Source organism: Fusarium solani (assembly GCF_023522795.1).
Source record: "Fusarium solani strain SB1 chromosome Unknown bctg00000009, whole genome shotgun sequence".
Lineage (NCBI taxonomy): Eukaryota > Fungi > Ascomycota > Sordariomycetes > Hypocreales > Nectriaceae > Fusarium > Fusarium solani.
Genome location: NW_027072144.1, coordinates 1828901 through 1844505, shown reverse-complemented (window position 1 = coordinate 1844505; position 15605 = coordinate 1828901). Strand labels below are relative to the sequence as shown.

The window sequence follows — 15605 nt, the reverse complement described above, 5'->3', positions numbered from 1 at the left end:
GATCGAGGGAGGGCAATAGAGTTTCTTCCTGACACCACATCCGTTACAGCATCTGGCACGCAACAGAAGTGGTGGTGTGTAGCTAATATGGGTTGAGTTCCTATATGACTTCCTTCTGGCGGCCCCGTTCCTGCATCTTCTCACCCGTTTCTGTACTTCCGTCTATCTTCGCCATGTCTCGACCAACGACCTTCTCGAATACTATCCATCTGCGCGACTTTGTTGACGCCATCACGGACGATCCGACTCGGGAAAACGCTCCCAACTACGTCGAGATCCAGACCGACATCAACATCTTCGAGGAGGACGGCTTCTGCGGCTCACACGTTGACATTGACCCCATTCACACCCACATCCACGCTTATCTGACACGAGAAGAGCGGGAGCTATACACCCCTAATACGTTTTTCTACGCCGATGGCCGCTTCTCCGCGGCCCAGTCCCCTAATGGCGTCCTGCAGATTAGTGTCCAGGCCCTCAGCCTGATGAGGTTCGTCCGAGTTTGCCGCCTGATCTCGCTCTTACTGATCTGATCTGATCTTCCCAGACACCCTGGTGATGTGTCCAACTTCGACGAGTACCGCCGACACCTACCGGGGCAGTGGTGCCCCATGGTGACCGTTATCGGGTCGGTGCCGTCTACCGGCGACAGGACCGGTGACCTGTCCGAGCCTCGCCGCTTTACCGTCGAAACATCCGTCTACGACTCTTCAAAGTCCGCACCGGTGGCATTCTCCGTGGCCTGCTTCTTGGAAATCACGAAGCGTTGGCATAGAGTTAAGACGCCTACGGCAGGGGCTCTCTTGAGCATCACGGCCAAGATTGCTGGTCGCACCACCGACACCAACCAGCTGGCCCTCCGTGTCCTCGACTTGGCCTACCTCCCGAGACCGGCCCCCGTACCCACGGCCGCGCCGACGCCGTCCTCTACCCCGACTTCAAAACGGTCTGTTCGCTGGGAGGGCCGAGCCACTCCGTCCACCCCTTCAAAAAGGCGACGAGGCGACGAGAGCGCCAGCGCTGCAGGGCCTTCCTACGAGAGTCAACCCCCACAAGCCATAGAGGATCGCTCTCGTCTATCGATTGCAGAAGAGAGCGCAAATCCGTCTACCAATCCCCCGTCTCCATCGACCATGGCCGACGCTGACGAGTCCTCCATCACTTTGGCTCCTTCCCGGGCCCAGACGGTGGGACTAGGTCGCATCGCAATCGCCATCCCCCGAAGAAGTATTCTCACGAAGACTAGGCAGTTGCATTTGTACTAAAGTCCTCATGCATTTCCCACGATTCAAAGATGTAACCCAACTATGCAGTCTGACTCTCCCCTGCTGTTTCCGCGTCTTGATGTACACACACTCTCTTGTGCCTCTTCCAATCCACTCTCTGGTGATCCTTTCCACAGTATCCCACCGCCTTGCACCGACCGCACCTTTTGATCTGTTCCCTCGTTCCACATACCGCGCAATACGTGCCTGCAACCTCCGACTCGTACCCTGCCCCAGCCTCAAGCATCTCCCCTTGGATGGCCTGCCGTGTCTTGATTTCGCATTCGACCTTCCCACACACGCCACTGACGACGACCGCTACGTGGGGATCGCTCGCTTTGTGAAGATAGGACATTGGTGTCTGCAGAACAGTTGTGATGGGCGATCCGCAATTGACGCAAAAAGGATTGGACGCCGCGCGACAAGCGGCTTCGTGCTCTTTCATGAAAGCCAATATCGCACGCCGGAAACGGTCATGAAAGGATGATTCTTCGCGAGCTTTGCATAGGGGGGTGATTAGGCTCTCTGGGACCGGATGATTGAAATTTAAGCCCTCGGCCACCTTGTCGCAAAGGAACTGGAACCGAACTGGGCACGTGGTCATGTTTGCGATATGTGACGGTATATGAGCTCTATAATTGTGACAATAGTCAATTGAACTGAACGCAAATTCTCTAATCATAAGCTTTTGGGGAGGGGCGGGGTCCATCTTAAGATACCAGGCTCGTTTTAGAGTTTTAGGGGCATGTTTCACAAAGACCTGCCGCACGTTTCAGCCTAACATCATTGACACGGTGACTGAAAGTAGCAAAAAGCGAGTCTTCCGTTGGGGTTGCATCGATATATATATATAACTTCTAATCATCTACTAAAAATACCTTTCCATGTTTAAATTCTAGCTTCAATTTCGCTCCTCAAGGCTCTTCTGGGCAACACGCTTGCGGGTTGCGTCTCCTGTTTTATGCCGCCATCTTTTTCCGGGCCTTAAAATCACCTGACTTCTTCCAATCAAAAGTTTTGACCCTTAAACCTCGTGCCTCGGCGCCTGACCAAACCCATCGTCATGCCATATATCTTTTTCTGCAACGCCTTGCGTCTCACACAACATAAACGAAAAGAGGGAAAGGGGTGACTAAGACGGCTAATCGTTGCGGGAGCCCATAGGTTCGCGGTACCCGCGGATTTAAAATTTCGCGGGTACCGCGAACCTAGCGAACCTATGGGCTCCCAATCGTTGCTAGCTACGGTGGGCGATAGGGGTCACTATTGCAAAACCCTGTGTCAATTTCTTTTGGGCTTAGGCGCTCAGCTCCTTAGTCATCCAAGTACTTCATATAAGCATGAGATATGTACCGCGGACTAGCAGCGGGCCCGCGCGGTGGCCTTCTGCCAGTCCAATTGACAGGTTCGCAGCATCAGGTCCATAATAGTAGTCGGTTTGCAAACCATTTGCCACCATATTGATGCGCAAAACGCGATATCTAGAACTTGGTCCCGACAAGCTAAATTAATTCTTCCAAAACCAGTTCACCAAATAACTTTAGTTTTGCCATTGTCCTGATCGAAAGCGCGCCTATTCCAGAAATAAGGAAAGCCGTCACCCAGTCCCTACCCTAATGGGGCTAGAAATATATAAATGTCGACGCCCATAAAGAAAAAAAAACATACATATATGGCATCGACTTTAAGGGCCTAATGTTTTTCGCTATATGATGGTATCTGGTTGAAATTTGGGGTTTAAAGTCTCGACTCTACGTCCTAGCCATGACCATTGTGTACGGTCTTTATCTTAACGTCCCCCCAAACTTGGAATGAGGAGCGGGACAGTGAGGCAGCAGAGGACTACCGCAGTAATCCCGCGTCTGGTCAGCAGCGGACTAGCGTAGCAACCTCGTGCTTAAATGGGTCTAGCGACTTCATCCGCTGTGACAAAGGGGGCATATTGTCCATCGCTGAGGCTGCTCGGCTCTGGATTGTGAGCGTGATCAAGTCGTCATATACATTTTGTTGGAATAATTGGGAGCTTCCCCCTTACTTCAGGGTCACATCAAAAAGTCCTAGATTGAAAGTTGAAAGTCCTAGATGGAATCGCATGGGATATAAACCCCTAGGGAGCTCTCACCATGACAATAATAATAACAACCTTGATTTTATTAATCACACCTAGCATCACTGCGCAATTCAACAACACATTTCCACTACTAACTCGATGCGCAGCAGCTCAATAAATCGGACGAGGAGGAGGAGGAGGACGAGGAAGAGATGGAAGAGGACAATTGAGTGTTGGTGCTGTCCAGTTCGACCGTCATGGTGGCGGCCGATGTCTGTAGGACTAGATAGAAATCTGCTTTGCTGGTCTGCAGCGACCCCGCAGCTTTGATTACGTCCTCTGTAACGCGAAAAAAAATCCAAGAATCTATGCTGAGGTACACGTAGCAATGTACTGCGGGTCGGGTTGCCCATCTCGCTAACCCATTTTGTCTCTCTTCCGGTGGTTTTTGGGGTTTTGCAACAGTGACCCCTATAGCCTGCCGTAGCTAGCGGCAAGCACGTGCCATCTCGTCTAGCTTTATACTGACGACCCGAAATCGAAATCGATCACCAGTCACACATCCTGAACGTCAAACTTTAATTCTGTGAATGAATGCGTTTTCACCTCGTGATCCCCCTTCATCTATATTCTACCAACACTTATTATCTCGTTTCTTGATCAGTTCTTATCCCGACCAGCCCCACAGCTCGGCTTCTCTGATCGTTGCGTCGCTCAACCGTTCCAGCCTCCCCTCCGCTGCAACCATGTTGTCGGGCACATTGTTGCCTACGAAGTCCCTCTCTCGCGCCTTTGACAGGAACATAATGCCGTCCAGCGACGTGCACCGCGGCAGTTGCTCATACAGGCTGTATGGGTCGCACGCGCTCGGAACTGACTGACAGTCGATGTTGCTCATACCCATCCCCGTGACTCGGCATTACAAGGGCGTCGTCCTCTGTTGGCTCGCCTCTTTCCACTTATGTCCGGCATTACAAGGGCGTTCTCTGTTCTCGTAGGAAATATCTACCATGAAGGAAGCACAATTTCACCAAAGCTTACTAGCATCACTCGCCTTCGAGATATACTGCGCTTCCACCTTTCCAACTCCAAGCCTTTCAAATCCTTCTCCACCCTATCTCTCACGAATAAGAAGGAAGTAATAAGTCTTCCAAGGGTCTTCCTTCTAGTAATCCTTATCTATACCAATAATAACATAATATTTAAACTCAATCCTATCCGCTATATTAAACCATAAAAAACCTACTTTTCTTAGTAAGGCAAAAGTAGATATAGTAAAAATAGCAAATTATTTCCCGTCTTAGCCTATCTAGCAATCTTTAAATCGCCTCACGGTAATAATTAATATATCCCTATTATTAGTAAACTTAAGATCTATAGAGCGCAAAACTATAAGTCTCTGCATTATATCTGAGATAAAATTAATGCCTCCGGGGTATACTATCTAGGACTATAATGGCACCGTTTGATCTCCGTAGTTAATTAGTGCTATCTTGTCCTCGTTAGTCCGCTTCTATAGGAGAAGGGAAATAAGAAAGTAACTAATGATCCTATATCTCACTTCGGTCTATAATATACGTCGCATACGCTCGACTAGGCTATAAATCATAATATCCCAGTCGGATTTAAAAATAAGGTTAAATATTATATACTTCTTAAATAAAAATTAAATAAAATTAATAATAATCTAATACCTAGATTAGCTAAGTCAATAAGGGAAGTTAAGATTAAGGATAAAATACTACCTCCTAAATGGCCTAGAGCTATATTAGATTTTATTATATATATAACTATTAACTATAGACTTATAATTCTAGTTTAATAAACTATTCGCATTAAACTCCTATCTTATACTCCTAATAACGTACATGATAAGCGAGCGACGCGGACAAGCGAGCGACGCGCTTTTCCTCCTTATACCTAACCTTCACTTAATCAATTGATTTATCAACCATAAAATATGTCAGACCCAAATATTGAGGCTAGAACCCTTCTTGCCCTTCAGGCCCTTCAAAATAACCCAAACCTACGTATTAAACCTACTGCAAGGATCTATAAGATCTCTGAGGCAAGATTACGTCGCCGGCAGGATGGCATTCAATCTCGAGGCGATATTATCCCTAACTCACGCCGACTATCTGATCTAGAGGAACAGATTATAGTTCAGTTGATTCTCGACCTAGATTCGCGAGGATTTCCTCCCCGATTGCGTGCTGTGGAAGAAATGGCCAACCGACTGCTTGCCGACCGCGACGCGTCACCCGTCGGCAAGCGCTGGGCTCATAACTTCGTCAGGCGACACGAAGAGGTCAAGACGCGTTTTTTTCGCAAATACGACTACCAGAGAGCTAAATGCGAAGATCCAACCGTTATTCGCAACTGGTTTCGGCTTGTGGCGAATACAATCGCGAAGTACGGCATCCGATCAGATGATATCTGGAACTTTGACGAGACTGGCTTTCTTATGGGCATGATTGCAAGCGGAATGGTTGTTACAGGTACAGAAAGGCGTGGACGACCGAAATCAGTGCAGCCTGGAAGCCGGGAATGGATTACGGTCATTCAGGCGATTAACGCGGCCGGCTGGGCGATCCAGCCGTTTATTATCGGTGCGGGCCAATATCACCTCGCCAATTGGTACCGAGACAGCAACCTCCCAGGCGATTGGGCTATTGCAACGACCCAAAATGGCTGGACCGATAACGAGATCGGTCTCGAGTGGCTAAAGCACTTCAACCGGTGTACAAGCAATCGATCAATTGGTTCCTATCGTCTTCTGATCCTAGATGGCCACGAAAGTCACCACTCCGTCGACTTTGAGAGATATTGCGAGGAAAACAAGATCATCACGCTTTGTATGCCGCCTCATTCGTCTCATCTGCTTCAGCCCCTTGATGTCGGGTACTTTAACCTGCTCAAGCAGGCTTATGGTCGGGAAATTGAGCGTCTGATCAGATGCTCTATAACCCACGTTTCAAAGACCGAGTTCTTCCCGGCCTTTTATGCCGCACATCAGGCCACCATGACAGAAAGAAATGTCAAGTCAGCCTTTAGAGGGGCTGGGCTTGTTCCTCTTGACCCAGAAAGTGTGGTCTCAAAGCTTGATGTGCAGCTACGGACGCCAACGCCTGCCGAGGAGGTAGCTAGCCCCTCGACCCCTTGGGTCTCAAAGACCCCAAAGACTGTCCTCGAGGCCCAATCTCAGTCTGAATACCTCAATAGACGAATTAGAAGGCATCAAAGTAGCTCCCCAGAGTCGATTCTAGGAGCTCTTAAGTCACTTGCTAAGGGAACTACGGCAATAATGCATGAGAATGCCTTATTAAGGGCTGAGGTCCAAGACCTTCGACAGGCAAATGAGATATTAAGCCGGCGGCGGAGGGCAAAAAGGACCCGACTACAAAGAGGAGGGGTAATGACAGTAGAGGAAGGAAGGCAAGCAATTGATCAGAGGGATGTTGATGCGCAGGTAGTGGCGGAATCGTCGAGAAGTGGTGGTCGAGGAAGGTCGGTCGGACCGGGGGTTCGGCGCTGTGGAGTGTGCGGTAAGCCCGGGCATAATGTAAGAACGTGTCAGGTCGTGATTGAGACGTCTGGGGAAGAGTACAGTGGGTAGTTTTAATTGATTAATTAATTTGTTGTGTTTTTATGGTGATTTCTAGTTAAGAGCGTAGTAAAAGCGCGTCGCTCGCTTGTCCGCGTCGCTCGCTTATCATGTACGTTATATATAACGTACTTGATAAGTGAGTGGATCAAACAAGTGAGTGGATCAAAAATCCTCACCCTTCTCAATTGAAAATTCTATAAAAACACAACAAATCATCTAATCAATTAAAACTAGTCGCTATACTCTTCTTCAGACATTGCAACAACTATCTGACATGTTCTTGCATTATGCCCCGTCTTGCCGCATCCTCCACAGCGCCTTTCCCTCAGTCGCCCCGACCCTCCTTGACCACCACGTCTCGACGATTCCCCCTCTACCTGCCCATCCACATTCATCTGATCAATTGCTTCCCTTGCTTCCCCCACTGTCATTACTCCTCCTTTCTGTAGTCGCCTCCGTTTTGCCCTCCGCCGCCGGCTTAGTGTCTCATTTGCCTGCTGAAGATCGCGGACCTAGGCCCTCAACAAGGCAAGCTCATGCATAGTTGCCTTTGTTCCCTTGGAAAGCGACTTTAATGCTTCCAGTATTGACTCTGGCGAGCTACTATGATGCCTTCTGATTCGTCTATCGAGGTATTCAGATTGAGATTCGGCTTCAAGGACCGTCTTTGGCGTCTTTGAAACCCAAGTAGTAGAGAGCCCGGCCTCCTCCTCAGCCGGCGTCGGCGTCCGTAGCTGCACATCAAGCTTCGAAATCACACTTTCCGGATCAAGAGGAATAATGCCAGCCCCTCTAAAAGCTGCCTTGATGTTTTTCTCTGTCATGGTGGCCTGAAATGCTGCATAAAATGCTGGAAAGAACTCGGTCTTGGAAACGTGGGTTATAGAGCATCGCATTAGATGCTCGATTTCTCGACCATATGCCCTCTTGAGCAGGCTAAAGTACCCGACATCAAGGGGCTGAAGCAGATGAGACGAATGAGGCGGCATAAAGAGCGTAACAATCTTGTTTGCCTGGCAATATTTCTCAAACTCGAGAGAGTGGTGACTTTCGTGGCCGTCGAGGATCAAAAGACGATAGCGGCCAACCGATCGCGTCTTGGTGTACCGGTCAAAGTGCTTCAGCCACTCCAGACCCAGCTCATTATCGGTCCAGCCATTGGGAGACGTTGCAATGGCCCAATCGTCCGGGAGGTTGCTGTCTCGGTACCAGTTGGCGAGGTGATACTGGCCCGCACCTATGATGAACGGTGGGATCGCCCAGCCTTCCGCATTGATGGCCTGGATGACAGTAATCCATTCCCGGCTTCCAGGCTGCACTAATTTCGGTCTTTCACGCCTTTCTGTGCCTGTGACGACCATTCCGTTTGCAATGACGCCCATCATAAAGCCAACCTCATCGAAGTTGTAGATATCGGCCAGGTCGATACCGTATTTGGCGATTGTGTTCTCCACGAGCTTGAACCACTTTCGAATCTCGGCTGGATCTTCGCATTTGGCCCTCTGGTAGTCGTATCTACGAAAAAACCGCGTCTTGAGCTCATCGTGTCGCTTGACGAAGTTGGAAGCCCAGCGCTTGCCGACGGGTGGCGCGTCGCGGTCAGCGAGCAGTCGGTTGGCCATTTCTTCCACACCACGTAGTCGCGGGGGAAACCCTCGCGAATCTAGGTCGAGAATGAACTGAACTATGATCAGTTCCTCTAGATCGGATAATTTGCGTGATTTGGGGGTGGTATCGCGCTGAGACTGAATGCCATTGTGTCGGCGCCATAGTGTACCATAACCAACTTTATAGGTCTTTGCAGCGCGTTTGAGACCTAGATTGGGGTTATTTTGATAGGCATGAAGTGCCAGAAGGATTCTTGCCTCATAATTTGTCTGTGACATGCTTGGTGGTGAAGAATCAATTGATCAAGTAGAGAGGGTGGAGGATGAGGGATTTTTGATCCACTCACTTGTTTGATCCACTCACTTATCAAGTACGTTATATTATAGTAAAATAAATAATTCGCTAAGATAGCACCTATTCTTATAATACCTAAGCTCGCTATATAAGGGGCTCCTTATCTATATTTTTATTAAAGTCGCAGTTATAAGTCAATATGCTTAGAATATCTTATAATCTAATACCTAAGGAATCTAAATTTAGCATTAAGAAGCTATCTCCCTAGCTACACGCTAAGCTTATAGTAATAATATAATAGGCATAAGTAAATATATCTTCTATTATCCTTACTTTACTATTCTAATCGCTATTAAGCCCTTAAATAATATAAAGGGTATTAATCTAGATATTACTTCCTAAGTGGTTAAGTTACCTAAATTATATCTTAAAATATCCTAGGCAGCTTATTATAGCTAAAACCCTATAAATAATCTTAGTAGTTTTTTAGGATAATATAAAAGCGCTTCTTTTCTTCTTTTATTAAAATGCCCTAGTAATATAAGAGCATAAGGTAGTCTTCCCCTTAAAGCTACTTCTTAACGAGTGTTAATTTATTAAGATTACCTATAAAAATAACCCTTTTAGTTAAAAATTCTCCTTTATTTACAGCCGCTTATATTAGGTATAGTTTTAGTCATAGTTCTAAAGCCACTTACGCAATAAGAGGGAATATAAATAGCTAGCAATAGAGTCAGAGGAGATAGTATTATTAGAAGTATTCTCTATTAATACTCTAAAAAATTCCTTAGCGAATTCGCTATCACCATTATATATCCAAGTTATCTATAAAGAAGGGTTAAATAAATAGGAAAGAGGAAACTATATTATAGACGTCTACTTACTACCTACACTAGTAAATATACTAAGGTCAGTAATCATCGCCATCTCGTCTATTATAGCATCGTCTACTTACCATCTATATAATAGAAAACATACTAAAGTTAATAACCATCGCCATCTCATATATCTCAGAGGCATCTACTTATATACTATACTAGCAGGCACGCTAAGGTTAGTAATTATCGCTATCTCATATATCTCAGAGGCATTTATATACCCACTGCACTAATAAATACACTAAAGTTAATAATCATAGCTATCCTATCTACCTCGAGGTATTTACTTATTTCCTAAATACTAATAGATACGCTAAGGTTAGCAATTACCGCTATCTTATCTATCATAGTAGCGTCTACTTATTATCTATATAATAAGAAATATACCAAAGTTAATAACTATTATTATCTTATCTATCTTAGAGGCATCTACTTATATGCTATACTAGCAGGCATGCTAAGATTAATAATTATTGCCATCTTATCTATCATAGTATTATCTACTTACTACCTATATAATAAGAAGGGAATTGATATACGGGCATGACATTTTGGCTACACGGGCATGACTCTTACACGGGCATGACTTTTGTAACATCTGATTGGATAGGACCCTCTTTTGTTAGCACATCTCGGTTCTGCCGACAGCTCTAATGTGTACCTCCAGTTTTCAACCCCTAGTGGCTGACGGGCGCTCTCCATCTGATAATGAGCTATCCATTGCTAGCCTCCCAGCCTTTGACGATAAGAACCTTCATCATGTCCCAATCTGAGCCTTTTCATAGCTTAGAGAGCAATTGAAGACGCCGAACCCGAAGGCCTAGCCCGAGCGATCAATCACATCATCGAAAACGACAGCGACAGACCCGACCAGCCAGGTTCAGCCCGCCACTGCTTACGGATAGACCACAGTCAGCTTCTCTGCGAAGTGGAAGAACTACAGGGATACGTGCCAGCGGACGGAGGACGCAACCAAGCATCTGGAGGCGAAGGGTTCAGTGGGAGATGGTAGAGAGCGACGAGGAGGCTCTTTCTTGTATAACAGTTAGGAAGTAGAGGTGTAGATAGCTGCCTTCGAGGGCGTAATAGAGTTGGCCTTGTTCCGTATGGAAAGCCAGACCTTATTTTGACGCCTGTGCAAGACTTGTTCAAGGGGGCTGGCCCGACTGAAAGGGAGATTTTGTTAGCGAAGCTGGCTTCACCGCCTTTGCGGGGATGTATCTATGGGTCGACGGAAATCTAGCGAATCAGATGTTACAAAAGTCATGCCCGTGTAAGAGTCATGCCCGTGTAGCCAAAATGTCATGCCCGTATATCAATTCCCAATAAGAAATATACTAAAGTTAATAGCTATCGCTACCTCGTCTATCTTAGAGGAATTCATTCACCTACTACACCAGCAAATACATAAAGGTTAGTAATCGTCTTCTCGTCTATCTTAGAGGCGTCCATATACCCACTACACCAGCAAACACGCAAGGGTCAGCAACCACAGCCATCTCATCCGCCTCAGAGGAATTCACTTACTTCCTAAATACTAGCAAACACGCCAAGGTTAGAAATCATCGCCACTTCATATATCTCGGAGGCATTAACTTACTTCCTAAATACCAGTAAACACATCAAGGTCAGTAACCATCGCCATCTCGTCCATCTCGGAGGCATCTACTGACACGCTATACCAGCAAGCAAATGCCAAGGTCAGCAACTATCGCCATCTCATCCATCTCAGAGACATCTACTTATACGCTATACTAGCAGGCACGCCAAGGTCAGCAATTATCGCCATCTCATATATCTCAGAGGCATCTATATACCCACTGCACCGGCAAATATACTAAAGTCAATAATCATCGCCATCTTATCCATCTTAGAGGCATTTATTTACCCACTATACTAGCAAATAAGCCAAGGTCAGCAATTATCGCCATCTCATCTATTATAGCATTATCTACTTACTATCTATATAATAAGAAATATACTAAAGTTAATATATTGTTAGTTCACAACCTATTGTGCACACACCTCCTACATAGTGTGATTAGTATCGGCGTATCACGGCCCTCAACCGTAGACGTACATCCTGTATCTCGGTTAGATTTTAATCCCAGTGCTTTGGCTGGAGCTTGAGTCTCACTTCAAAATCGTAATGAATCTAGCGGCGACCTTGTTCCTCTGTAGATGCCATTTGAAGATTGTTGTTTCCTGCCAGACTTTGGCTGCTTAGGGGTAATGGACGTCTGGTGGCACTTGGCATTTTATCATTGCGGGGTAAGATCAGTGCGGTGCTGTAGGCGGTCTCTGATTGGACCGAGCAGTCCCACAATAGGGGCCAAGCTCACTGTACGTAAACGGCTCATGGCAGCCCTCACAAGGCACCAAAACAAGGCTCCTTCAATCACCTCTTTGTGCCTCGTACGGGTCACGGCGCCCTTGCTTCGCAATCAGGCATCAACCTGCACAGCCTCGCTACGAACGCTGAGATCCAACGGGATGTGGGGACGCGACAAGCCACAGAAGCTAGATTAGCCTCAACAGGCGATTCTCTTTCGCTCTCTTTTCCTAGAAAGTTGTCAAGTGTCATCAAACCTTCGTTCCTCAAGGCTCTTTTGGGCAAACCGCTTGCGGTTTGCGTCTCCTGTCCAACGTGTTGCAAGTCAGCTGACGGCGGCATGGATTTCTGGCCTTAGCAGGTCACGAGATCCTTAACCCCAGTCATTGGGTGTCAGATTAACCATGATTTACCATGCAGTACCCACCTGCCGGTAATACCCACCTGCCGGTAAGCAAAAAAAATATTTCCCCATACAAAATGCCCAATTTCACTTACACAGTACTTTATCAAAAGGAAAGATTTTTTCATGAGAAAATGTCTGCTGTATTAAGAATTGTATGGAATTTAATATTCCAGCATTGTCTAGTTAATGACGCATGCGGCATGGTCGCGCGGCACTAATGTAAAATGTCTCAAAATGCCTCCCTTATCACCCAGCCTCCCCGAAGCTTCATCCAGAATTTTCTCTTTCCCATCTTTCCTCAATCGCCTCAAACATGCCTCGATTATCTTATACGGAGGAGGATGTTATCCAGGCCGTACTGGATGTCACCGATAATGGCCTCTCCCAGAACCAGGCTGCCCAGAAGAATGGCGTCCCTCAAACCACTCTTTCTGACCGAATAAGAGGCGTCCCAAAATCAAGGTCACCACTCCCAGCTGCTTCCAAGTGAGGAGTCCGATTAAGAGGCACCTGGATACTTCGACAAGAGGCCTTGGGCTACGCTCCTTCCCACAGTCAAGTCCGCGCCACCGTCGCTGCCCTCTTGAGACAGCAGGGCCGGGAAAGGCCTATCGGTGTGCACTGGCTAGCCAGATTCATTAAACGCCATCCCAATATCAAGACGAAGGTGGGGAAACGTCAGGAAGCTGCAAGGTTCAATTCCTTCACCCCAATGGCCGTCAATTGGTACTTTGATATCCGCGAGAGCGAATATGGCTGGATCAAACCGGAGAACACGGTTAATGTTGACGAGGGCGGTATCATGGCTGGATTTGGTGAGCATTGATTATTTTTGCTACGAAACTCTCTAATCCACTGAAAAAATAGGCTTGGATTCCTTGGTCATTGGCAGTAGCGACCCTAGGAGGAAGGCCTTCCTCAAGGGCTCGCAGTCCCGCACTTGGACTACCTTTATGGAAGCCGTCACCGCAGATGGCCGTCTTCTCAAGCCGGGGATTATCTTCAAAGGTAAAGAGCTCCAGCAACAGTGGTTTATCGACGAGCTCCGGGGGGTCGCCGACTGGTATTATATCACGTCCGACAATGGCTGGACGGACAACCATATCGCAGTCGAGTGGCTAAAGGAGGTCTATCTGCCTCAAACGCAACCGGCGGATGAGTCTGATGCAAGGCTCATCATACTAGATGGCCATAGGAGCCATGTATCTGTGAGTATCTACCTGTTCTAGATCAGAAATCCCTCTGACGGCGCTGACTGAGAATTCAGGATGAGTGGATGGCTACGTGCTTTTTGAACAACGTATATTGCTGTTACCTGCCTGCTCATTGCTCTCACGGTCTACAACCACTTGACAATGGCCCATTCAATGCATCCAAGGCTGGCTATCGCAAAGAGCTCCAAAAACTGACCAGCCTGACCGATTCTGCGCCGGTGGACAAGGTCAACTTCATCAAGGCCTATGCCAAGGCCAGGGAAGTGGGTATGACGAAGAAAAATATCCTCTCAGGCTGGAGGGTGACTGGAAACTGGCCGATTTCACGGCGGAAAGCGCTCATATATCCTGAGATCCAGCCGGACAAGAAGGAAACGACGCCCGGGTCGGACGGCCACCGAGACGGGCAAGTCGACTCTGATAATACGCCAAAGACCAGCCGCCACATCCGAGATCTGGGGAAGAATAAGAGTCCGTCAACAAGAAGGCGCTATTCTGTGATATCGAGAGGGTTTGAAGCTCAAGAGTCAAAGATCGCCTCTCTGAGCACTAGAATAGCCAGCCTGGAGGAGGAAGTTGGGCGGTTGAGCAGAGGCAAGAAGAGGAAGGCGATACCGAATCCCAACAAAAGATTCATGACATTGGCGGAGGCTCTAGTGGCTGGTGAGACTATTTCCGAGGTAAACGAAGTAATTGAAGAAGCGGATGCTGTTGGGGATGTGATCGAGGTGGGAGGGATGGAAGAAGATGAGAGTTCAAATTCGGAGGGGGAAGAATTAGCTGTGGTACGCACACGCGCAGGGCGTGAGGTCAAAATACCGCGGAAATATTAAAATTTACTTGATTCTAAAACGAAATTCGAAACTAATTTCACGGGTTTTATTTTTGGTGAATTTTCCACATATGGTTGAAAAATTGCATTTTGTATGGGGAAATATTTTTTTTGCTTACCGGCAGGTGGGTATTACCGGCAGGTGGGTACTGCATGGTAATTAACGCGTTTCAGCATCTCTGAGATCAACCCCCAGCACAAGCAGGATTCGTATGGTTCAACAGGATCCAGGTGCAATATTAGAACGTCATGCCTGCATTCGTATTCTATGGCATGCTGATTTCAAAGTGGGAAACAAATTTTCATATTTAAATCATCCATTCGGCATCTAGGCAAAGAAAGAATAGCGACAACCCTATGGCCGGCGCTGCCAATCTAAATCCACATGAAAAACCGAGAAACAATTAGATGGAAAACAGGTAAACCGTAAGATACAGGAGAAAAAGGGTGAAAAGGAACTGCTTATAATAGACCTGGCCCAACGGGTCTCCCAAGTGGATGACAGAGCCGAGTCCCGACACCACACACCCGCCTCATATATACGCAACGCTTGCTCACGACCTTCTTTGAAGATGTTGCTTGTCAATGTGCCGTTTGCGATTGTCGTCTCGAGTGAATGTCTCATCACAGTCAGAATAAGGGCACTCTCCCCCATCGGGAGGAACACCATTATTCGGATCATCCGCGAATGACCTGTGTGCGAGTCGGACGTGGCGAAACATGCCATCGTTCCATTGGAAAAGTTTCCCGCAACCCGCTTTACATGGAACCGGAGGAGTATGCGTGCGATAGTGTTTACTACAGAAAAGAAATCAGTTTCGCCGCTGGCTGATGTATGAGTTTGATTGGCTTGATGTAGTCTCGTAGTACGTTACACCAAAGGAAAAGGGAGTTTACTGACTGGAGTTCAGTAGGCCTCGGGAAAATCTTGCTGCAACCAGCGAACTCGCATTTGACTGGCCCCTTTCTGCCTTTTGGCAAAGAACGTTCCTTCAACTTTGTTGTGACCTTCGAAACAGCATTTGTTGCTGAATTGGAATCTGTGTTGGAAGCGGGGGGGTTTCCATCCTGAGTACAATAGCTAGTTGTGAAAGAAGCGTTTCCACGCTCCATCGGATG

General features: G+C 47.2%; 4 protein-coding genes across 4 annotated transcripts; 3 read left to right on the top strand and 1 right to left on the bottom strand.

Moving 5' to 3' along the window:
• Positions 1–173: 173 nt before the first annotated feature.
• MRS44_013630 (uncharacterized protein) lies at positions 174–1265 on the top strand (the record flags this gene model as incomplete). Its single annotated transcript, XM_046281487.2, has 2 exons — positions 174–490; positions 548–1265. The coding sequence occupies 2 exons, from the start codon at positions 174–176 to the stop codon at positions 1263–1265; spliced, it is 1035 nt and encodes a 344-aa protein (XP_046128745.2).
• A 4010-nt stretch (positions 1266–5275) lies between these two features.
• MRS44_013629 (uncharacterized protein) lies at positions 5276–6546 on the top strand (the record flags this gene model as incomplete). Its single annotated transcript, XM_065617096.1, has 2 exons — positions 5276–6454; positions 6538–6546. 2 exons carry the CDS (start codon positions 5276–5278, stop codon positions 6544–6546), a joined length of 1188 nt encoding a protein of 395 aa, XP_065473168.1.
• An 888-nt stretch (positions 6547–7434) lies between these two features.
• MRS44_013628 (uncharacterized protein) lies at positions 7435–8808 on the bottom strand (the record flags this gene model as incomplete). Its single annotated transcript, XM_065617095.1, has 1 exon — positions 7435–8808. One exon carries the CDS (start codon positions 8806–8808, stop codon positions 7435–7437), a length of 1374 nt encoding a protein of 457 aa, XP_065473167.1.
• A 3945-nt stretch (positions 8809–12753) lies between these two features.
• On the top strand, positions 12754–14487 carry MRS44_013627 (uncharacterized protein; the record flags this gene model as incomplete). Its single annotated transcript, XM_065617094.1, has 4 exons — positions 12754–12926; positions 12996–13255; positions 13308–13648; positions 13708–14487. 4 exons carry the CDS (start codon positions 12754–12756, stop codon positions 14485–14487), a joined length of 1554 nt encoding a protein of 517 aa, XP_065473166.1.
• Positions 14488–15605: the final 1118 nt, after the last annotated feature.